This window comes from Manduca sexta, chromosome 11, assembly GCF_014839805.1.
Source record: "Manduca sexta isolate Smith_Timp_Sample1 chromosome 11, JHU_Msex_v1.0, whole genome shotgun sequence".
Lineage (NCBI taxonomy): Eukaryota > Metazoa > Arthropoda > Insecta > Lepidoptera > Sphingidae > Manduca > Manduca sexta.
Window position 1 is genome coordinate 3044265 of NC_051125.1, and position 25479 is coordinate 3069743.

At 33.7% G+C, this 25479-nt stretch overlaps 1 protein-coding gene across 3 annotated transcripts in view; it reads left to right on the forward strand.

Moving 5' to 3' along the window:
• LOC115451834 (pyruvate carboxylase, mitochondrial) overlaps window positions 1-25479 on the forward strand; it is a 44904-nt gene that overhangs the window by 6467 nt on the left and 12958 nt on the right. For all 3 annotated transcript variants that reach the window (XM_037437589.1, XM_037437588.1, XM_037437590.1), the window contains exons 2-5: window positions 12754-13039; window positions 18286-18434; window positions 18886-19026; window positions 20478-20593. In XM_037437589.1, the coding sequence (XP_037293486.1) occupies window positions 12950-13039; window positions 18286-18434; window positions 18886-19026; window positions 20478-20593 (496 nt within the window). In that variant the 5' untranslated portion in view covers window positions 12754-12949. The remainder of the gene's footprint in view (window positions 1-12753; window positions 13040-18285; window positions 18435-18885; window positions 19027-20477; window positions 20594-25479) is intronic.

A 25479-nucleotide genomic window follows, 5' to 3' on the forward strand; every position in this document is an offset into this window, starting at 1 on the left:
CCCCTTGGCCCGTTATTGTTTCAATATAAGCATTTAACGTTTTTAACACTTTATTTTTTCCTATCAATCTTAGTTCGTCCTTGCAATATTTTTTATTAATTACTTGACATATTTTTTACTGAACAGTGGCCTTAATTACATTAACACTAATTATAAAATATCATTTTATGATTGTCTTCTTTTTTGACTAATTAAATAAATAACACAGCTAGCCGAGAGGGAAAAACGTTCATTATAATGACTTATACAAATAAAAAAATAAACAGCATTAGTGCGCAATAGCTGAACATGTTTTTAAAGAAAATGACGATCCTAATGTTTACAGTTGCACCTGCATTTCAATCTACATGATCAAAGAATATGAACCTTACAGACACGATTATGCTATTGGATTGATAAAAAAATAAATTTTATATATGTGTACAATCCAGAAAAAAGACAAACTTTTCAGACCATATCAGAAAAATTTTAGGTCTTCGTTGAATCCTAAAACTTCTATATCTTTTTTTTAATTTTCTTCCCTTCAGATAAGAACCCCAAAAGAGTAAAAGTCAATATAAAAAATTAAATTACTAGCTATCTAAAGTACACGGTGCTGATGCTGTGATTACTAAAAGAGTTGGACGGCCATAGACTTGTCCTTGTTACGTTCAAAGATCAAAGTCCAAAAAGTAAAAAACAAATAAGATAACACGTAAATAAGTTGAAAGTCCTTTGCACCGTCGGCTAAAAGTATTAAGTATATAAGTGTTAAATATTCTGAAGCTAGTTAATTTAAGCTAATTAAGATCTTATTGCCTTCGCAAAATTATACGGCACCACATTAATACGCTATGTCGATAAGCATCGTCTGAGGTTGTTTTCTTTAAACTCTTGGGTAGGTATGCTACTCGCTTCATTATTAGTATTAAAATATATATGTATATAATATATATCTAAGAATCAAAAACTTAATTGATGATTACGTAATAACTTTTCAATAAATATTTTATCGCATAACGACTTGAGTACTTGAGCATGGTATCCTACTTCCTACATATATTAATAAGAAAAGTGTTTGAATGTAAGAAGAGATATTGGCACTTTTATTCAGAGAAAACACTCCCACGCAAACGGAATCTGGAAAAAAGATAGTACAAAAGTTCCTTGCTATAGAAAACTAATGCCAATTAATAGCAATGCTAATTGTAATCAGAAAAGCAATCTTAACAAACGCTAATGTCTCACAACCTTGTAAACGTAACTCGGAGAAACTCAGTAACCATTTTTACTCATTGAGATAAAGAGTACAAAGTTCATTTGTCTCCAAGATAATTTACTTGACGGTTACTTGAGGCGGTAAAAATCAACCATTGTAACGGTACAACGATTCCGAAACAAGAAATACTTGTTGTAGAAACTCGTGTATTTTGCTCTTACATTTAACATGACCAGTTTTGGCTTTGAATTCATTACATCTATCTCCATAATATAATATCAACAAACATGGCTTAGTTCAACGACCGGCATTGGCAATCGTACGAATTACCGTGTGGCATATAAATCGATACGAAAGCATTGTTTCTTTCCTTCGCAATAGTATTAACTTGTTTTAAAATCGATTTGACTTTATATCGATAAAAGTTTTTATCGAGTATTTGCCTCCATAATTGTTTATGGAGTGATTGATATACAGGGTGTTATACGATAGTGTTGAACTGAAGCAGGTAGATAGAAGACCTTAAAGTGCATCGATTTAATCTCCATGTATGTTGTCAGAAATTGCGTAGTTAAAATAAAATGTGTTTTGTAAGTTATCAATTAATTTCGTAATTTAAGCTAAGTTATTGAGTCATGATTTATTTTTTCTAATCAGAGAAATAGTTGGGCTCTCGAAAAACTATATGAGTTAGAGTTAGTGCTACGTAAATTTTGAGTTAAATTTACGTAACACTAACTCCCAATATTTCCCAAAAATTTTGAACTGTATAATGTTCCCGGAAAAGCAAACAGCAATATTTTCTTAAATTTGCATCACTCTGTAGAAAGACACAAAGTGACTGATCGGTCAATGACTGTCTCATTTCTGTAGGTCCATAGCATGGATATTTTTTTAACTCCTTGGGCTATGTAGTCTATTTCTGTCTTTCACACATTTCTGCTGACATTGATAACTGAATACAAATAAATGTTCTATATCTACCCGTAGATTTCTAGTAACGAAAAGCACTTTATCTGTTTAACCTTAAACACCAGTTTCGATTAGCAAGAACTAGTACCAAGATATTTTTATTTTTTTTATCATTCTCAGATCTGTTGCACGATGTTTTTCATTGCCATGAACTCAATAACCTAATAAAAATGGAGATAAACTTAAAGCCATACATGAACGTATTTGCTGGCGAAAACTAGTTTCAAACAAGTTTATATACCAGTTAGGGTCATTTATCGACAAATCTGGTTTTCAGTGCTGCGTCATGTTTACCCTCATATTCAGCTGTTTGTTTATTTTCATATGCTTCGTGATATCTTTAATTATTGACTTTATAGTATTGTACAGTCAATCACAAAAGTTGGTAAACAAATTCAATTCGCCTTTGAGCTTTTGTCTCCCTATCAACAATTCACTAAAATAAAATTTAAACGGTTTATATTATTTCAGACAAAGTAAAATGTATATGCCTATTGAAGTTAATATATAAAAGCGAATTGGCGTTTTAAATTGGTTCAGCTACTCTTGTGGCTGACTGTATATACCTACAAAGAGGAGGAAAATGTTATTCCCCTCGGTCCTCTTTAGTTCAAGCATAAAGTATTAAATTAATGGGATTGTCAATGATTAATTACTCTTTCTTCTAGACATTATCTTTCTTTAATATAATTATCTTTGTAGCTAAGAGGTTCTTTACTTTTTCGGATCAGTCATTCAGTTTTAAATTTGGATTAGCAGTAATATTAACATGTATTATAAATACTGAGAAACCAAAGGATCACATTGGAATTCCTGTGTTTAAACATTTTTTTTTCATCAGCTACTGATTAAACGACTCTATCTTCCTTACAATATGGTTTTTTATCCCAAATGCCATAGCAAACGATGTCATTAAACGCTATGGAAACCCAGACATTTAAATACAGTTTCTAACCTTATCTAACACAAAACAACGTATACATTTGAATACGCACAAGTTTCCGAACAATGTCCATTCACAACACGTGTTTAATTAAATGATGTTCCTATTTGAGCTCGTCTATCGTCACCTTGAGGATCTATTTCCTCAACAACAACTGAGTTATCAATATCTTGACCTGATTTATTACATTCGTCTAATTTGTAAATATTTACTTGCGTCTGTTTTCCTTTAACTATTGACAGATTTGGAACACATATTTGTACTCAATGCATTAGTGTTTACCTTTTTTCTATCGATATGATCTCTATCAGCCCGGAGTCTGGAATTTGTGCCCGATATGGCGATAGGCTCGCCCTCCATCACGTCATGGGACGGAACACACTTGGTGCTTGCGCCTTTGCATAGCCCTTCGGGGATAAATACGTGAAGTGTGTTTTTTGTTTCTTTTATGAATTGTTTTATTGCAATTGTTTCAATTGTATTACTATCGTTATTGCCCCTGGTGTTTTATATAAATTTTTACCTCATTGATAAACCTACCAATGTTTACGAAGAACTTTGGTGGTCGGGCGTAATACATTTTCCATTTCCAATATACCACAGTTAACCACAAAAGCAATTGATGAATCAAACTTGATATCACGTTAAGTATAACAGAAGCATTCATTTCTCTTTGTGTAAAATTAAATTAGCCCTTTGGTGTTGAACTTATTGAGGAAAAAATTTTTCTAGACACAAAATTATTTAGGACATTTGAATTTTTAAATTTATTGAGCTACTTCTGCGGCCGACTATGTGTAATTACTCTAAAATCATTAATAGTGATTATAGTGAAGTCGTGATTTACAATTTTATAAGTCGGTATACATATTACAAATAGTCACATGTATGTTTCTATATGTCCTGTTGTAAAGCCTCGACATCTCGACACAACACTTCTACAATAACTTCACACCTCACTCCAAAGAGTCTAGTTACAATTAGTATCAGTATGACAAACAGAAAATTAAACTCAAATAATCGCCTAACATTCCCAGAGTTCAGAAAATGTAGTGAACATAAGAGCAACATGATAATCATTATTTAAATATGCTTGTCTCCATTTCTACTGATAGTAATGTTTTTGCACTGAGCCGGATTATATTTCGGTCCGTTTATTAAGATGTCTGAGGTTAAAGAACTTTTAGATAAAAAATAAACAAAAGAATCCTTAGCATATAACTTTTGGATTGATATAAAGTTCACGATAGTTGGAAATGAAACTGTCTGCCGAGATTGATGTCCGCAGATTCAAATTCAAAGCCCAAGGCACACTTCGTTTTGTTATTATCTATATCTTCTTCTATCTATACTTATAATAAATCTGTAGAGAGGTCAATTCTGTACATGAAATATATTTCCAAAATAACTATCAGGGGGTGATTAGGGATCGATACTGATGCCAAAAATGCAATTAGTAAAATTTTTGTCTGTCTGTCTGTATAACCGTTATAGAAACAAAAACTACTCGACGGATTTTAACGAAACTTGGTACAATTATTTGTCATACTCCTGTGCTGGTTATAGTATACTTTTCATCACGCTACAATTAATAAGAGCAGAGCAGTGAAGGGAAATGTTGGGAAAACGGGAGAAGTTACTCCATTTTTAAGCTTCCGTCGCGTGTGCAACCTTAATGGTTAAAGCTACGCAGAAATCATGTATGACGGAAATGTTCTCCTTAAAATTATGTAAAAAAATATCCCACGACAGCATATGTCTATCTTTTATAGTTGACTCACAATAACACGTGTAACTCCCGATAGCTTAGCAGTTCGAAGCTTTCTCATTATATTTGTCTACTCTTACGTTTATAACACTCTCAGTCATCCCTAATTAAAAAAGTTAACATTATTAAATATTCCATAAAAAAGAATCATAGAAATCGGTATAGAAACACCAAAGTTATACATGAAATACGCCATCACGCGTGCATACTGAATCATGCTATAAGCTTCCTTCGATTTCACCAGGATCCCATCATCAGACCCTGACCGGACAATCGGACCACCTGCATACCACCATACATTAAAAAAACATCCCGACAAATTGAGCACCTCCTCCATTTTTGAAGTCCGAAATCCACGCGGGCGAAGCTGCGAGCGGAAGCTAGTCAATAATAATCGTTCGCTTTAATGGTGAAAACGGAAACTTAAAAAATCGAAGGTGCGTGAAGTCTGTCAATTCGTACTAGATCAGCATGGTGGACAGAGACCTAAACCCTCTCAGTTGTAGAAGAGACCAGTGCTCCACAGTAGGAAGTAATGCAGGGCTGGTATTATGATAATTTTATTGATGTTAATGACAAAACGGGAATAATGAAGAGAAGAGGTCGTGGGAGATCATCCTACACAGTTAATGTCCGTTCCGGAATGTCTTGTGGAATTGAAGTCCTTAGTTTTTGACACCCACTAGTAATCATATCGCTGGCACACTACCGCAAAGTTATATATAAATCTTTTATGTATGTTGAAAAAATTATATTTTTTTTTACAATAAACAATTCGTGTTTTACAATAAATAATTCGTGTTTCCCCACTTTATCTTTCGGGATTATTGGATTTTTTTTACTAAAAAAAGACATAGAATCATGTGATACATATAATTTAATTTGTGCAAAAAAATATAACATACCTAGAACCTTGTTATAGTGAGCCAGCGATGTGCATTTGCTTAATCTTGTTTTTTGGGTCAATTATAAAGTGACATGTGAAATTCCTAAGGTGGCAAATAGGGTATACAACGATTCTTCTTTTATGAAATTACATATATAATAATATTTAAGCCTTTATTTACAACTATAAAATTTATTAAAAAAACTTATATTACTCGGCTTCAATGTTCTTCAGGCTGGCTTGCTTAACAACATACATCTCCTGTCTTCTATTTTGTAAAGTTACATGACGCGACACATATAACATTACAATTTTGAACCATTATTCATTATAAGTTTCTTCAAAACTAACGATTATCATTCGGGTTTATCGTATAATCAAGCATTATATTTCGGCAGTTTTGTATATCGTGGTTCGATAGGCAATCTACAAGTCTTTCTTGGTGCCTGAACCATGTTTTTAACAAATACCTGTATCGTTCCTGATAATAGAATACACAAAGCAATGATAACCGTTGAAATGTATATTTTACACATTAACTTAAGGCTCGTAGTCTTTAATATATTTGTAATAACATAATAATTTCTTATGTTTACGCGAATGTTAGACATTGAAATTAAACTACTTTCGGATTTTACCGCGGTTTTTTATATTTTAGTTTAATTTCAATATTTGTAATAACGTTTAGTTTCGTAGTTATTCAATACTATGGTTTAGTTTTTATTGCTTAACTAACTTTTTTCGAGTTTTCCGGGATAAAAGTCCCGCTATATATTTTCTTGGGATAGAATACTTTCTATTATTCGATACTATAACCTTCTTAGGGTCTTAAACTATCTCCATACAAAATTTAATAAAAATCCGTTCTGTAAATTTTGAGAAAATCGATGACATACAGACAAAAAAGGGGACTTTGTTTTATAATATATAGATAGATAGATTATTGGTAATTTAATGTTTATTTGAGTTATTACTTCTACTATATTTAAATATAACATTTAGACTTTTAATTTAGTTGAAGCAATTCTCAGTATGTTAATTATTTGGAAACGAATTTTGTGTCGTGTGTCGGCCCACCATATTGACAGCGTCTGCGCGAAAATTAATCACAATTACACAACACGAAAAAGAATTCTCTGAAACCGTATAAAGTAGCGATTGGTCTGGCAAACAATTATTTCACAATCAAAGGAAGCAGGCATGTTTCGTGATAACAAACCAATGTGTATACGATAGTAAAACTACAATGCAATTTTGTGGGCAAAGGCATTCGACGGTATAAAATGTTTTATTTTATTAAAGCCATTTCTTTTTTTATTACTTTGAATGATGAGACGAGCTTGCCGTTCGCCTGATGGGCAGCGATACGACCGCCCATCAACAGTAGAAACATCATCCAACACCTTGAATTACAAAGTAATGTTTGGTATTCCACTGCACTCGTCATCCTGAGACACGAGATGTTAAGTCTCTTTTAGCCCAGTAGTTAGCCGGCAATAAACATTTTCACTAATGCTATGAACACCATCTATATACCTTCACCATTAGTTAATATCCCAACTTTACCACACTAGGCTTAAGATTCTGCTTTCATGTTGACGACTTCTCATAATAATAAATTTTCCTTAGTATGATTCATAGCGATATTATTCCAGGAAATATATTTTCTGTGAAATGTTTATAATAACACACAATCTTCTGCAATTAAATTAACAACGCAATTAAATCAGTCTTTGGAATGTCTAAATTTTTTGAGCTACTGATGACGTCTGTGGCCTAATTATCATTATACTTGGTTTTTTTTGTATTTATTATGGAATCTATTGACTTGTAATACAGCATATAGTGTCCACTGTACCATTAAGGTAACTTTAAAATTGTTCAATAAACATTCAAGTTGCCCTAAAAATGGCATAAAGGCCTAGCTGCCAATTAGACCTATTAAAAAAAATATCTGATCGTAATTGTCTTTATTAGTTAAAAGGCGACCAATCAGTAAAAAGTAAATCAGTATACTGACCAGTAAAATAAAAAACTTCTAAAATCGGTGAAAAATATAACTAATTTCTAGTCCTGGCATTGCTAATTAAAGCGAAAAGCAAGTAGCTGGTCTTTTATCCTGGCCAGGCTAAACACAAAATATTAGATAGGCACTAAAATGGATGTTGCAACAGCTTCCATCTTCCTTCGCAAATGAGCACCACATGAGCCAGAAGATTAACAAATCGTTATTCATCCGAACGATATTAAATTGATAAATTATTAGCACGTGATCTGTCCGGAGGGGGCCTGAGTGTAACATCTTGTTGATGTACTGCGTAGTAAATGGTTGACACACGTGATATATTGATAATATTGCTGTACTAACTTTTGCTCGTGGGATCGTCTGCGTAAGTTTTTGGATAAAAAGCCAGAGTATCAGATTATCTCCGTATCTTCGAAATCGTTTTTTTTTTTGACAATCTTATATATGATTTAATATTATTGGTTTATCCTCGAGATAGGAACGAAGATTAAGATTGGGGACATTCGTTGAAAACGGATAGTCAATAGTATTTACAGTTGATCATAAGTTTATTTTTTAAGTTAAATGCTTTTCCTTATCATCCATCGAATTGTAATCGGTAATCACCATGTAACACAGTATAAGCAAAGCAAAAATACTTACCATTCCATAATACGACATGACGAAATATTGACTATCAACAATGATAAAAATACTCAATTTATTCAAAGGAGTTTCAATTGAGATGTATTACACTACAATGTTTCCTTCGCGTCGCTCCGTATGTGTTATTTAAATAACAATACAGTCTACAGTGTATCCATCCAATTAGAGTTACTTTTGCACGGCACCATTTAAAATGTACGAACTGATGCTTGAGATATACTTATGTAATCTACTTAGTACACGATTTATATTTACTCCACATACACGAAGAATATGTAAGGTAAGAGCCCATTTATATTAGCCGCAATGTCGCAGAACAGCATTGCGGCTGTAGTGCGACAAACGTGCTACTGTTTATGAATTCGAAAAGAGAACTGTCATATGCAGTTTCGCGAGATTATCCCGCTCTCACACTAGGATCGGCAGTAACACGCTTTTTATGAAGTGTGATGAAGCTCGACGAGTCTTAAGGAACACTGGTTAGAGAGTTAGTCTTAACCTGTATCACAATTAATGGATTAGAAGGATAGGGAGAAGTTGTAAATATATTCATGAATAGGTATAGGAAGGAAGGAACAGTATTATGTGAGTCTGGTTGCTAAGTAATCTAGAAAAGCGATAGCAACCAATCAGTCATGCCTTCGTTGACAATCGTTATTTTACTGCGTTAATTAAACCATCACTCTTAGTAATAGCAGACTTTTCTTTAATTTTTCCATCCAAAATACCTATTTTCACGAACATAATACATTAACAAGTTCTGAGTTTTGTTTCAACTACCATTTTTGTACTACGTCCTTCATAGGAAGGACGTAGTACAAATATGGTCAAAAATTACAAAAATTTCCTTCATAGCAAGGAAATTATTTATCATTTCATATTGTATCATCATTTACCTACATATGACATAAGAATGATTCATATATTAAAACATATTTATTATGAATAATATAACACGAAAGTCGAATCGATACTAATGGGATTTTGTTTTCCAAGAAAAAAATTCAAAACTTGTTATAGATAATCTGTTATCTTTAACGAAATTGAGAGTTACATATAATTTTATTATTTTCACTACAATATTTTTTATAATCAAAACCATTTTTAATTTTGTTGCTTTGGACTTTTTGTTAGGTTTTTCTATTACCTGGCATTTTTTATGAGCCATACTGATACAAATATTAAATTAAAAATTTTATTTGTATAAATACTGCGACAAATTTGACCTAGTGAGAAGGAGCCGTTACACGCGAGGTCATCATAAAATGTTTTTTCTTTTTCACGCTACTAAATCCACGCAGACGACACGCACGAGGATAATACCTATTTTTTATTTATATTAAATAAAAAATAGGTATTATCCTTATTTATATTAAATAAAAAATAAGTATTTATCAAGGCATTTACTAACCCAGGTATATGTTAAATGTGATGCATTATGGGTTTAACATTTTGTTTAATACTTTAATCCCAAAGCCCGAAGCTAAACTCCAAAATTGATAAACATAATCAGATAAATCGATCAAATCAATCCTTTTGCGATAGTAACGTCCGCAAATAGATATTCTGCTTTCCTTATTTTTTCGGATAATTAGCGTTACAGTTAGAAATCTGATTTAGTTATTTTTCAATCGAAAAGGAAGGCCAAGGAATATTAATTATCATGAAAAGACTTAAACAGACTTTTAAAAAGAAGGGAATAACCTAAACAAACAGAATTGGTAAATAATTTTAAACATAGCTTAAGCAAATGACTATCATATATTTATATGTGAAGCCTATTGTTGATATGTGGAAGAATATAAACAAAGCGGCTATTATCATTTAAATAGATAACCTTTAAACATGTACCATTGTCTAACTTTAGCCTTGCACTTATACGTTTACTTTAAAATTTCCAGATATTAAATAAGAGTAAATCTTAAATGATTATAATTAGAACGTATTTTTGCAGTGTATTTAAACCTTGAATTATCGCAGGGGTATCGCAACATTTGAAGCCGTTTTCAATACGAACCGAATCTCAATCTTTAATCCGATTCCGAGAATGAACCAATCCAAATAACTCATTTGTAATCATGTCAGAAGAAGCTTTGTTCTGATTGGTCCATTTTCGCTATAGATCGAAATAAGCGTTACAGATCATTTATTGAAAATGGCGGTTGGTTATATTTACAATCTATTATCGATAGTGTATAATTTTTTGGTTTTTACAAAGCATAAATCAATTACTTTATTGTCAGCATAAAATGATTAAGTACTTATGTTTACTACTTAGTTGTCAGTGTCAACTAAACGTATTACTTATTAATTGTCGATTCTTATAAACTATCTTAACCGCTATCGTCGGATCCATAGCTAAAATGGGCCAATCAGAATAAAGTTTGCATAACAACAGATGAGTTTAGTTTGTTTACAGATGAGTCATTTTGATTGGTTTATTCTAACCATTAACGTTATTTTTGGGATAGTCCATAACATTATTGTTAATTTAGATATTTTTTCATACGGGACCCGTCTGCACCTGATAAAATATATTTTCCCACCAGCTTAAATAGGTAATTGTGATGCTACATACAACTAGACTAAACATTGGCACGAAAAACATACTTGCATTCTTTGAGAATCTGCATATTTTAATATTCATTCGTAGTAAAATGTTGCAAAATACGATTTTCCTTCATATCTGTGACCGGTTATTGCTGCGTTCCGAGAAACTTGCTCGAAACAATCGATTAAGAGTAACGACCCCATGGGGAAGTGGGAATGGCCATGTGTTTCCTTATGACTAATCAGTAAAGCTTTCAGAATGCCTTGCCCAGGAAAATAAACATACTGGTTTGATGGCGCCGCTTTTGCTTTTTCGTTTTTAAGTTTGCTTCATCAGTACTACAAATTATTTCCATATTTTATCACAATGTGGCGAGGTTTATTACTTTCTTGGCCAGACTATACATATTACATATCATAGTATAGTCTCCTTGTATTTGAAATATTCTAGCATTAAACCTGCCACTACAACTCGAAGCCAAGTTCGTCGGACTCTATACAAGAAATTAGTCCTATATTTACATATCGAGGTTTTTTACTTTTCTGGTTAAGTTATTCCTCTACATTATAGTGTAGCCATCTTGTTTTAAGAATATCCCACTATCAAAACAATCTCAGCAACTCAAAGCCTTTGTCGGACTCTATCGGACGCGTTACTGAGCAATTTTAATATTTATACATAACACTTGAAGATTACAAAGTTATTAAGTTATTTTATTCAAAAGCCAGCACAAGTGTAACAAAAAAGGTATATTTTTCGATATTTTTCGACATAGCGCCATCTATGTCCTAGAACTTTGAACTTTGATAACATAGTAATACGTGCAACACATATATTATCTAATACGTATTCTCCACTAGTATGTGGAACAAGCAAAGGTGACCAGTAAGTTTATGTCAATGTCATCGGGGACGATTAGGTTGTCTCTATCGCTAATTATGTAACGAGCGGAATCACTGAACGAACATATATTTTCTTCTGTGATATTTGAAACAATAAATTGGCCGTCTAAAGTAATATGAAGACAAAATGTACGAATATTTGTGATCTGGGACCAATTAAAGAATCTAAAATTACAGAATTATGAGTCTATCTTCGAACTATGTTTATGAATTTGTACCGACAATTGTAGAGTCTAGCTAATTATGAGTCTTAAGACAAAAATAACAGATTATGTGTTAACTAATTTTCTGATATTTTTGAGGTTTTTATATTGATAATAGGAGTTTACAGGATTTGTTTTAAGGGAACACTGAAATCGGAATCGAAATTCGTCCAATCAATTTCGTCGAAAATTTCTATCTACTATTTTGTAGAATACATGTTGATATTTTATATAACAGAAAGTAATATTGAAGAGATAGATCATTACTACGCGAAAATTTTTGTTCAAAACTACAAGCGACAACCCTAAAACGTATCTCACATGTAAATTAATAAGTAACACATCATATAGACACACGTTAAAGAGATTGTGTTATAATGAACATTCATATTACCTTGTGCCTAAAACGTTACGGGGACAGAAAGGAGGTTAATGTTTTTACTTTGTACACATACTCAATATTTAGGGCTGCCTTAAATTGTGTTAATAGAAAATCAATAGATGTAAACACGTGTAGATTAGTAATTAGAATCAATTTTAGCTAATGTATGACACACGAATTGAATTCTTCGTTCCAAAATTTTATTTATAAAATTTCATATTATTATGTGCTTATGTTACTAACTTTTTATTGCAATTAAATATGTTGTTTGTTTCAGATTCTAAAACCGAAACGCCGCGCCGAAAGCACGACACGAAAACCCAAAATAATTTATATAAAAAATCTAGTCAACCTATCTTTTATAAAATCAAATTCATCACAAAAATGAAATAAAACTGTGTTATTAGCGTTAAGTAGTTTTACATATTTGTACTTATTTTAATTTTTTGTTACTTCTATTGAATTAGATAAAAATGCAAATATTGAAGGCGCGATTCGCTTTACGGGCAACCGCCTCACAGTTCCAAGCATGGAGTACCGCCAAATGCCGCACTGCAGCTACGGTTAGTATTTCATCATGTTCATCAATGTATTCACCACCTTTTTCATCCTTTTCATAGTCATTATCATCACCATCATCATTTTTATTGCTATCTATTATTATAAAACAAAGTCCCCAAAGCTGTCTGTCTGTATGTGATCGATTTTCTTAAAATCTGTTGAACGGATTTTTGTACTGCTTTTACTAAAAAGTAATGCAATTCATGAGGAAGGTTTAGATGAAAAGTACATTACAATTTCATGTAAATTGACTGAAATCCAACAATTAGTGTTGAACAGGTCGCGTGGTTGTAAAAAATGTCGTGGGTCGGGATTTACGCGGGAAAATTGAAGCGGAAGCCGCGGGCATAGCTAGTTACTGATAAATTCATCAACTGGACTTATATTTCCTTCATCAATATATTCATATTTTACACCATTGTCATGATCATTATTATCGTCATCTATAAATACAAATGTAACTAATTTATCAGCTTAATTTCGGACAATACCATTATTTTTAAATTGAATAAGGACTGGACTATGGATTATTCTTGCTTTTACGATAGTCGTATCCGTATCTTTTATCTGGTCTTATCTCACGCCAAGGTGGGGTCGGTATCAACAACGAAATGAAATTGCGTAATTTAGATGGACTTGCACAAATCTTCTCTAATCTTATACAAGTTTGCTTCCATGAATTTGGAACTGAAGAAATAGTTATTTGAACGAAATGATAGTGGATGATTAATCCAAGGCTCAGTTCTATCATTTACTAATATTAGATATCTATACGGAATTGATTAGAATCAATCGCTTGTTGATTGATGATTAGAGGTTATCAACGTGTTAGAGCGTATTATCTCTTTTATTATTGTTTATATTCCTTGCGGATATTTTTATTCTCAATGCATGCGCCTGCGCATGATTTTTAGTTTTATTCAAACATTATATAATAGTTTTGTGCCCTTATACGACTTAAAATAAAATTAAAAAGCCTTTTATTTCACGACATGACAAATAATTATAAGCCCAGACAATTGAAAAGGTGAATAAAGATATTTCATTTAAAAAAATATAGGAATCATAATATAAACATATAAACGGCTTGACATAATATAAATTGGTAGAATCGAAAGGCACAATATCTTTAAATGCCATCTCTGATAAGAAAGACCTATCTTATTAAATCCTGCATTCTTAAATAATCATTAAGTTATCTCTTGTCACAGAACCGCTTCTTTATCCCCCATCAATAACAATTGTAATTATCTATACATCTACGTATCTTAATCTTTTATTTACGTTGTAAAATTCATTTTATTATGTATGGAAGAATATACCTATGGCAGCTTATATTTCTACGGAATACGTTAAGATTTGTATGTTTTTTTTTTTGCTATATCGTTTTTATAAAAATCATAGACGTGATACAATGGTATTTAATTTAAATAAAATCATTCAATAAACAAATACCGAGCGCTTCTAGTAGTTTTATATGTCCCTGAAAAGCTTCACATTTCACGTATATTTTTTGTCATATTTAAGTAATTCGTGAAGTGTGTCCTTATGATGCCTCAAGAAATATTTTTTTTATTTTTTTTTTTAAATTGATTTTAATTTGGATTCAAAATACCTAATTACATATTTCAAGTCTTTTTCGAAAACAACATAGATAAAGTAGGTGAATAGTCAAAATTAATTCTTAGTAATTAGCACATTTTCGTTCCGTTTTATTCTTATCTGTAGTTAATTGAGCCTAATTATAATTTCACGCAACAACCTGACCGTGACGTTTAAATTATACATATTTATAATATATAGTAACGTAATCTTGAAATACAGTCCATTCACCTCTACTAGTATAAAACACGATTACCATGCACTCGTATGAATAAAATGTTTGTATTATTCGCAAATATTTGCATTGGTGGTTGCCAGAAATGGTGTTGATAAAATAATTCCTAATAAAAAATCAGGGCAGTGAACGAACCCTTAGTTTATTGCTTTCAGCATTATTTGATTTAGCGCCAGTTTCACAAGTTCCAAGTCAATTAAAATTGAACTATTTTTCACATTTTATCGTGGTTTTTATACTTTAATTTTCTCCCTCAAACCATCAACACCTCAGTCCCTCCGTGTGACCACGAAGGCTGCAAAGTATTTAAAACGTAAAAGAGAGTAAATATAAAATATAAAAAACCGCGATTAAATCCAAAAAATAGTTTAATTTTAATGTCTAATATTCGCGTAAACATTAGAAATAATTTTCCAAGACAATTTTATCTGACAGTTATAATAACCAGCTAATGTAGATAGTACTCATTTTAATACCATATATTTGGGACCATAGATTAATCTTGTATTTGGTCGACTTATACCCTTATTTGACGAGTAACAATTACTCAGAAGCTGCAAAAAAAGACCCTTGTACACATTGTACCTTATTTTATTAGAAATACACATGATTTAACCACCCACGTAATATAGTCCAAGTAGTATAATGCTAGCCATAAGCTAGCTTTCCGTAAATGCACTATGGTAGGGCGTAATACGCTAGGCGCGCCTTTGCGTGACATTTTCAATTATAATTTCAGACACTTTTGTATTTTAGTGGCGCCATTGCATGGAATATTATAGAGAATCATAGCGAACACTGTAATCTACAGTTAAGGTAGTCAAAAATAACTAGAACTTCGATAGTTAATGTTACCTTCATACCTTGTATATCCAAAACCTCTTGGGATGACAACAGTAGCGTAGCTTGATACGGGGCCCTATATCTAAATTTGTTGGGGGCCCTTCAGGGCAGTGCGAACTTTTAGGCGCCTGTTTAGTTTAATGTAAGGATGTGTTAAGAGGAGCCCAAGAGCTCGGAGGTGCCGCATCACTGATATAGCTGATACAGCGGTAGCTACGCCCCTGGGTGACAATAAGAAAATAATGTACAATAAATTTCATATAAAGTCAGGGGCCTATTTACCGTCTACGGGGAATATTCGTCTATTTGCATTATGGGCGTTTTAGTCATAGGACAGCTTTGATAGGCCGTATAGGTAAATAGGTGATTTGTTGACTCCCTCGTAATTTCATCTGCAACGATATTCTTTATTATCAATATAATCTACATTTGTGTTTCTTAGAATCACGTGAATCGCACGCCACGTATAAGACCTATCATGCATTATTTTGCATATATTACCATAAAATAAAGTAACATGCTAGTTTCGCGGTCGCCAGATACTTAGAGATAACACCGCTGGCATGATGGCGTGTGAACACGCTATCAACTCGTACAATGTTCCTTTATTAGTGTATGTTGCAGTTAGTGTTTGCATCTTTTTTTGTATACAGGCATGGCTACATTGGCGGAAGGTCCATACAACCCCTTCCGAACAGTGCCGAAGGGTCTATATCAGGGGTGGCCAACTTGGTAAGACCCAAGATCTACTTTCCACTGATGATACTCTGTGCGATCTACCAAGCTACATACATCTTGAAATCTTAAATGAAACAACATAGTTCAGCACACAATTTATTATTATTTTGATTAAAAAATGATACAAAACGATGCGTGCGTGTTGCGCGGTCTGTTCTACGTATTTATATTTTTGCCTTGCCACGATCGACTGAACTAGTTGTCGCGATCGACCGGTTGGCCACCCCTGGTCTATATCATATAAGTCAATTACTGCTAGCTTTCCTTTATGTAGAAATTATGTAAAATCTAATTATCATCAGAACGATTTGCAGACTGCATTTATGTATATTGGTACTGATATGTTGTGTCGGGTTACCTTTCGTTACTGACGGCAAAGTGACCCTTCTGTACCTGATGGCAACTTGAGGGTTCAATCGAATGTCGACTAACGAGACATGATTACCCTTTGATAGTCGACACAATTTGTCTGCCTGTTGGAACCGGGTATACACAGGTTGATCCCGAAACGCGACATATGTGAGCCACTATGGTAGGTTTTAGCACCTTGTGTACGGTGGTCGCTATGCAAGCGGATATAAAATATATCCTACCACCAGCAACTAAAATCAAAACGCGATTTTTAAATAAGGCGCTGGGTAATATAGGATTGAAATACATATTAGATACTTACTCATTTAGAATATTTTTTTTTCTTCCTTTTCCTACCAGTCCGAGCTGGCTTTTTTTTTTGTTTTTTATATGCATATAACATTGTGTTTGGTTTTTTATAAAACCCTAGCTCCTTCCGACGTAGGAACCGACAACAAACTATATTGCCCACCTTAAAACCCAAAGTATGAGGTCCACTCCGCACACATTCCAACAAAACATGTTTTACGTCTTTTCTAACTCTATGGAGCAATTTGGACAACGCCCACACAATGTACCCGAAGCGGTCTCATCACTGCCAAGGGCTCCCGATTTGAGATTTATATTCTGTTAATTTCTGACAATAAGATCTAACGAATAATCGAATCTAGATATTTACCACAATGACGTATTTTATCACTTCACAAGGATCTATAGAATCCTATTGCATTTCCGATAACGTTATCAAATGACGGTATTTATCTTTATTATATGGGTGACGATTCGTGTATTATGAACTTTCATATGCTGTATATGACTATCTGTCTTGGTGTCCATAAATCATGATAATGTTTCACGTTTTTCATGACTGATCATATATTATGCTGTAGATAAAAAGAAAAATATTGCATGGAAGTCCAAGGTGCAACATGCACCCTAAGCCCACCGAAATGAGGAAATAGCAAACAGGTACCCAGGAGATATTATAGTGCACAAGTGTGTGCGTAATACACAGGTTCGCTCTCTGTTCCTTCACTCTCATAGTTCGATGAGACGGCAATTCGACGTGGTGGGAAAAGGCGCAGGACCAACGACTTTACGTGCTTTCCGAGGCACTGGGATATCACACCACCAACTTTCTAACACCGACTGAGTAATTTTTAAGATGGAAAAACCCAGTTACTTTTATTTTTGGTCCGACCCGGAATTCAAACCCAGGACCTCGGCGCCATAATCGTACTCGTACCGCGTACGCATTACAATTACTCCACCGAGGCAAAAAATCAAGTCCAAATCCAGCACATAACATCATGTCATGATCATGCATGTTCACTCAAATTTATTCACCTGTTTCTGAATTTACTTTTAACAATTATCCAAACATTTTGAACTCCCGCAGTGAGGAAGGTTGTTCATCACCATCATGACTCCTGTACCATTGGCATTTTACTTACTGTCAACATGAATTCAATGTTACAGGACTCCAAAATCGTAGAGTACAAACCGATCAGAAGCGTGTTGGTGGCCAATCGAGGAGAGATCGCGATCCGAGTGTTCCGAGCATGCTCCGAGCTGGGGATCCGCTCCGTCGCTATTTACAGCGAACAAGACAAACTGCAGATGCACAGGTAATTACTATTTGGACATGGAAATTGATAATATCATTTTCTTTTTAATAAGTATAAATCATTAAGCCTATGCAATAGTTGCTATCGTATTATATGTATATATATCTGTATTCATAATTACAGCAAAAAAGATACACGACACTCACTTTATAGTATACTACTTTAAAAATTCAGAAAATAATAATATACTATGTTTCAAAAGTAAATTACTTCGAAACTCAATACACGACCTTAAAAATATAAGCATTTAAAACCTATTATGCTAAATCAAAAATCCAGTAAATAATATAATATGTTACAAATGTAAATTACTTCGAAACTCAAAACACGACTTTAAAATTACAAGCATATAAAACCATTTTCACGGGAATTTATCCAGTCATTAACAGTCTTTTAGGCCAAAACGAATACAAAGAGAAATAATTACGTTCTTTTTTTTTATTGTTTGCAGACAAAAAGCCGACGAATCATATTTAGTCGGCAAGGGTCTTCCGCCCGTGGAGGCGTACCTCAGCATCCCGGAAATCATCAGGGTCGCCAAAGAGAATGACGTCGACGCCGTGCATCCTGGATATGGTCTACTTTCAGAAAGGTGAGTTTGAAGACTTCGTCTTTCCGAGATAGGGTTAGTAATAAGGTCTCGGCGGTTGGTTCCACACCCAACTAGGCTATCGCCGCTGTTTGTGTGTATACTGTATATGTAATTAATGGAATTTCTGTCGTATGAATAATTGCTGTTTAATTTTTTTTTATATTTATTAGTAATACCACAATTTTATACCGATTATATAGCGTAAGGTACTATTCCCCATGCAGTAACCGTTATCTAAAGCGGGTAATGGACCCACCTGTCGGATACTAATCTTTTATTTCTATAAGAAAGCTACACTATCATAAGACTGACTGACTGAAATATAGCGGAAGTAAAAATTTTGATTTACATCAACACGCTGTTCTCTCGCATAGAATTCCATGCTGTCTTATAATAATACTAACCTTGTAGTATATACTGTCCTACTGCTGTTAAGGGCCCTCCCTAGTCTCTACTACAGAGCCGGTTTCGGCTTTAGTCCATCACGCTGGCCTAGAGCGGGTTGGACTTCAAATACTTCCAAAATTCTTATGGAGAATTTCTCAGATATGTTGGTTTCCTCACGATGTTTCTCTTTAAAGAAAGCAATAATTCAGAAATAATACAAAACTTTAGAAGTCGGAAGTGTGTGCTTTTGGTTATTGAATCTCCGAACATTTGTCTCGTCAGTCCGTTCTACTACCAAATAGCCTATCGCCGCTTATGTTATGCAATTGCCGTCTTGTTATATAGAAATATATTAGTTATATCAATCGACGCTACATTCCGACAATGTGTTGATCGACCATAGCTAACTCAGAGAGCGTGAAATTGAAAAACGGAATCGCTAAAATCCGCATCCAACCTTGGAATAAGTTACAGCCTTGTATTTTTCATTGTAATCCAAAACAACATTTATATATACATGCATAACATCACGGCTATCTTTTTAGGAGTAGGGAAGGTGTTATGAGTTATCACACACAATGATTTCTTATGTTTACGTGAATGTTAGACATCGAAATAAAACATTTTTTCGGATTTTATTGCGGTTTTTAATATTATGATTTTCTCCCGACATTTCGAAGACTGCAGCCTTAATGGTCACAGGGCGGAATGGGGTGTAGTCTTTCGAAAAGTCAAAGTTACAATATCTGCCTACATTTTTCTGTTATACAATTTTTTTTAGTGCGTAACAGAGGTATCGCTCCATCTCATTCTTTCGCCCGTACGTAATACCCGATGACGTCACGTGCGCGTATTTCATCTCTTTCTCGTTTCTTGAAACTTACCCCTTCTACCGAAATTCAATTTTATAATATTTTTTATTTTTTCCTTGAATTAATCATTGTTTCTGTGTAATTTGTTTGTGAAAGAATCAAATACCTTATTGTGTACATCTTCGAATATGTAGGTAGTAACGTAGAAGAAAGTGATTTGTATAGTATGAATGAATAATTGTCGGTTTTCAGGTCCGATTTCGCCCAGGCGATCTTGAATGCCGGTCTCCGGTTCATCGGACCTTCGCCGAAGGTGGTCCAGCAGATGGGAGACAAAGTAGCAGCCAGACAAGCCGCTATTGATGCTAGTACGTATCTTGTTATATAAATAGCTATTCCAATTATTGGATAAGGCTATTCGGATAAATTATAATTTATAACCTACCCGAGTATAAAAGTTAACTGGACTATTTTAATCACACAAAATATTATCTGACAAAAATCAGTTGTAACAAAAATATTTCACCCACTGACTTAAAAGCCTTTTATCGTCAAAAGGGTGAGCAGGGGACTGGTGCACCAAGATATTGATATTGTTGGGTTTTTGGTCTGAATGTTGTTACTATTTATAGACATTCGTGATTTATACCATGAACATTATTTATGGACATTCGTGGTGTACATTATCAAGCAATCGTCTTTGTAGTTCCATTGACTTATATACAAAAATATTTATCTATATTAAAATCACCTATATTAAATTCCTTTATAACACTACATTGTTTCCAAATATGCCTTCTATTCTTGACATAACAATTATTTACATTATAATTAAGAACAATTTACATTGTATCTAAGGAAATAACATAAGTCACTTATTTGTATAACACAATTTCTTTATCGCTCGCGAGCCACTGTGTAAACTTAATTCGGGCAGCTTAATTAAATGACTGGCATTAATTGATGATAATTCCTCTTTCAAGGTTAATAAACTACAAAATAGTACAAAGCCTAAAGACAAGTGCAATGAACTTCAGTATTTGACAGAAAGAAACATTTCAAACAAATATTTACTGCACTGATATAATCTGTGAAGATATTCTTTCATTAATTTTTTTTTTTTAGAGTTTTTCTGGGTAAACTATGTTAGAGTTTTTACTATGATGTCTTGGGTATCTTTCCAAGTTTCAACTGAGGCATATACAGGTTGATCCCTTTTAAAGGGTTAAACAAAAATATTTTATATGTTCATTTAATTCAACATTCATGTTTATTATTTTGTGTTACATACACTTACTTTTAATAGTTAAATCTACGATATAGCTGACCTTTTACCCCTTTCTCCTCATTTCTTTCACGCTTAAGCAATATAATACAATAATGAAATTATCAAAACTTAATGGAAATTGTCTTTTCATAAGACGCCTATTGTCACATTGACATACAGCTTAAAATCATTTATAAATAGTAAGTAGTAACAGGAAAACAACCAACATACAACCTTAAATTATCTAAAAATTGTGTAGTCGGATGCTATCAGTAGCTTATAAGGATTATATTTGAGAGTTCAATTGTAATTGTTTTTCTCTGATAAAATGAATTCTTTCGTTAAACAAAATATATACTGAGCCTACAATATGCATTTGTTTACTTTATATTGAACTAGCTTTTGCCCGCGGCTCCGCCCGCGTTATAAAGTTTTTCAGGCTAAAGTTTCCCGTTATAATAGTAGTAGTTTCCCGGGAGCCTATGTTCTTCTCAGGGTCTCAAGCTGTCTCCATACCAAATTTCATCTTAATACGTTGGGTAGTTTTTGAGTTTAACACGTTCAGACAGACAGATGCAGCAGGGGGCTTTGTTTTATAATATATTTTTTAGAACTTTTTAAGTGAAACAATCCCGTCATACATCATTGTTGCATAACTTTAACCGTTTACGCAGCGCAGGCAACGGAAGCTCTCAAAACTAATAATTTACCCCGTTTATGCAACATGTTTCATTACTGCTCCGCTCCTATTGGTCATAGCGTGATGATATATAGCCTATAGCACTCCAGGAACAAAGGGCTATCCAACACAAAGAGATTTTTTCAGTTCAAACCGGTAGTTCCTGAGATTAGCCATTACTGCTCCGCTCCTATTGGTCATAGCGTGATGATATATAACTTATAGCGGTCCACAAATAAAGGGCTACCCAACACAAAACGAATTTTTCAGTTGAAATCGGTAGTTCCTGAGATTAGCCATTACTGCTCCGCTCCTATTGGTCATAGCGTGTTGATATATAACTTTGAAAACTCCACAAACAAAGGACTATTCAAAACAAAAAGAATTTTTCAGTTCGAATCGGTAGTTCCTGAGATTAGCCATTACTGCTCCGCTCCTATTGAATATAGCGTGATGATATATAGCCTATAGCACTCCACGAACAAAGGGCTATCCAACGCAAAAAGATTTTTTCAGTTTGGACCGGTAGTTCCTGAGATTAGCCATTACTGCTCCGCTCCTATTGGGTATAGCGTGATGATATATAGCCTATAGCACTCCACGAACAAAGGACTATCCAACGCAAAAAGAATTTTTCAGTTTGGACCGGTAGGTCCTGAGATTAGCGCGTTCAAACAAACAAACAAACAAACAAACAAACAAACTCTTCAGCTTTATATAATAGTATAGATTATATGGCCTTTATCGTGTCTTGTCTACATCACTGGTAAACTTTAGCAAGAAATGGCTGCTAAAGAATACATACATGAATACCTGATAATAATTTATTAGGACTGTCTCTAAAACACCGCACGAAGCCAGTGCCACCCAAATAAAAAAAAAATGAATTAAAAATTCAAGTTTTGTCCGTGGGAGTCAATCACCAGGATAAAAATAGCTTATGTGTTAATCCAGGACAAGGTCTACCAATATGTCAAATCTTTTCAGTCGTTTCTGTGTTTACTTCTAACAAACATCAATACATTTTTGCGAATATTCGCTTTTAACCCATCAGATAAAATATATGGGGTGCCCTAAATATCAGGTATTTTGCTATTAAAATAATACAATGACAAACAATAATTATAATTATTCGCAATTCTATATAACATTTGTAAGGTTTCAACTCGACGTTAATTCATAGCTAGAGATCCGCTATTGAGGGAACTTATTAATAGTTGGAAGATATGACCACAAAGACTTTCACTATGTCAGTCAATGGAAGAAAAGTTGGTTTAATCTTGTGTACTCGAATACTTAATTTAGTCAAATAAAAGTAATCGATATTACAATTTATCAATATATCTATTCAAAGAAAATAATTAACCCACTTAGTGAGAAAAATAATTTGTAATCCAAAAATGACAAAGTTTGGCTTTGCATGATGGATATTGATACAAATTAAGCTTTCAATGCAAATCGATAATGGACTTTACTTAAAAATTGATTACAAATGATATGAGTCACATATCGATTACACTTTATAATAACAAATAAGATATATTTGTTATTGTAGGTACTACGTATTGAAGTAAAGCATGCAATTGTGTGTTGCACTATCAATTCCGGTTTGAAGGACATTCTAGGCAGCGTAATTACTGGGTGTTATGAGGCTTAACATCTTATGTCTGTTTATCGGTCTTATCGTTTACCATCATAACCATAAACAACCCTGTTATTCTAATGTCAGAATTTCTAGATCATCTATTTTTTTTTTATGTACGACCCCGACAATTTTACCCTACTGCACCCGATGGTAAGTGGAGTAGGGCCCAATAGAATGTCGACTATCCAGAGATGATTACCCATCGACAGTCGATACAATTATGCCGGCCTGTTGAAACCGGGTATATATAGGTTGATCCCGGAACGCGACACACTGCGTGGGCCACTATGGCGGGTTTTCACACCTTGTGTACGGTGGTCGCTATGCGGGCGGATATAAAATATATCCTACCACCAGCAAAACTCATATAAACAACTAAGCAAGTGGTTATCGTAATTATTATTATGATTTTTTATTAAACTACCTGATGTGTGACACTACCTGATGAGATTACTGGTGGTAGGTCTCTCATATGTTAGAGTCCACCTGGGCAGGTAACACCGCAATGTCTACTTCTGCCGCCCAGCAGCAGTGTGTAGTCACTGATGCATTCCGGTTTAAAGAACATTGTAGCCAGTGTAACTACTGGACATAATAAGACTTAACATCTCATGTCTCAGCGCAGTGGTAAACCAAACAATACTTTGTAATTCAAGGTGTTGGATGGTGTTTCTACTGTTTACGGGCGGACGTATCGCTTATCATCAGACGAACGGCAAGCTCGTCTCGTCATTCAAAGCAATAGAAACCCCCCCCTATTAAACTTTATTTCGAAATCTTTGAACTATCAATAGTGATACATAATACAATAATTATCAAAGTGTGATCCGAAACACTCGATATCAATTCTGATATATTAGCCGATAGCGAAATCTGTTTGAATGATTGAAAGCAGAACGATAAGATTTACTTCGAAATTATTGACATGCGGATCTAGTAGATTTTGAGACGTTAATAGGTCGATAAGGGTCTTGAAATGAGGCGATTACTTACAACCGTATTCAATGAAAGATCACAATCTCAATTCAAATCCGATTCCGAAAATGCATTAATCTATGATCAAAGTATTTTTGACAAGCTAACAAATGATTGATTTGTTAGCTTGTCAATAATACTTTGTTCTGATTGGTCGATTTTTGAGATAGATTGAAAAAAAGGATTCATTTATTGTAAATGACGATTAAAACGTTAGGGTTGAGATGGGTCTGCGAAAAGTGAATAGGCAGGGCTGATATTTCAGAAAGTAAGGACTGCGTTTGGCTAAACTATGACCGAATATGACGGGTTAATATTTAGAAAAGTTAGGGCTAGGATCTATTCGAGTGAGGCTGAATATACTTAACTATTTATTTATTTATTACTAGCTGATCCGACTAACTTCGTACCGCCATATTTTTTGCTGTCAATACTGTCTAAAGTATAAGATTTAGACCTGTCACAGTCTTCTGTCTCTTTCGCACCCTCACTTTTCTGAGATTTTTAAATATTTGCTGTTATTTTATACAAACCTGACAATAATGAACACATAAAAGAAAGATTTATCGAATTTGGTGCAGTCGTTTGAAAGTTATGCTCGAACAAACATTTCGGTGATTCATTTTTATTTATATAGATTAGTATGCAGTTCATATAACAATGTAACAATGTGATGGCTTAGTCTAAC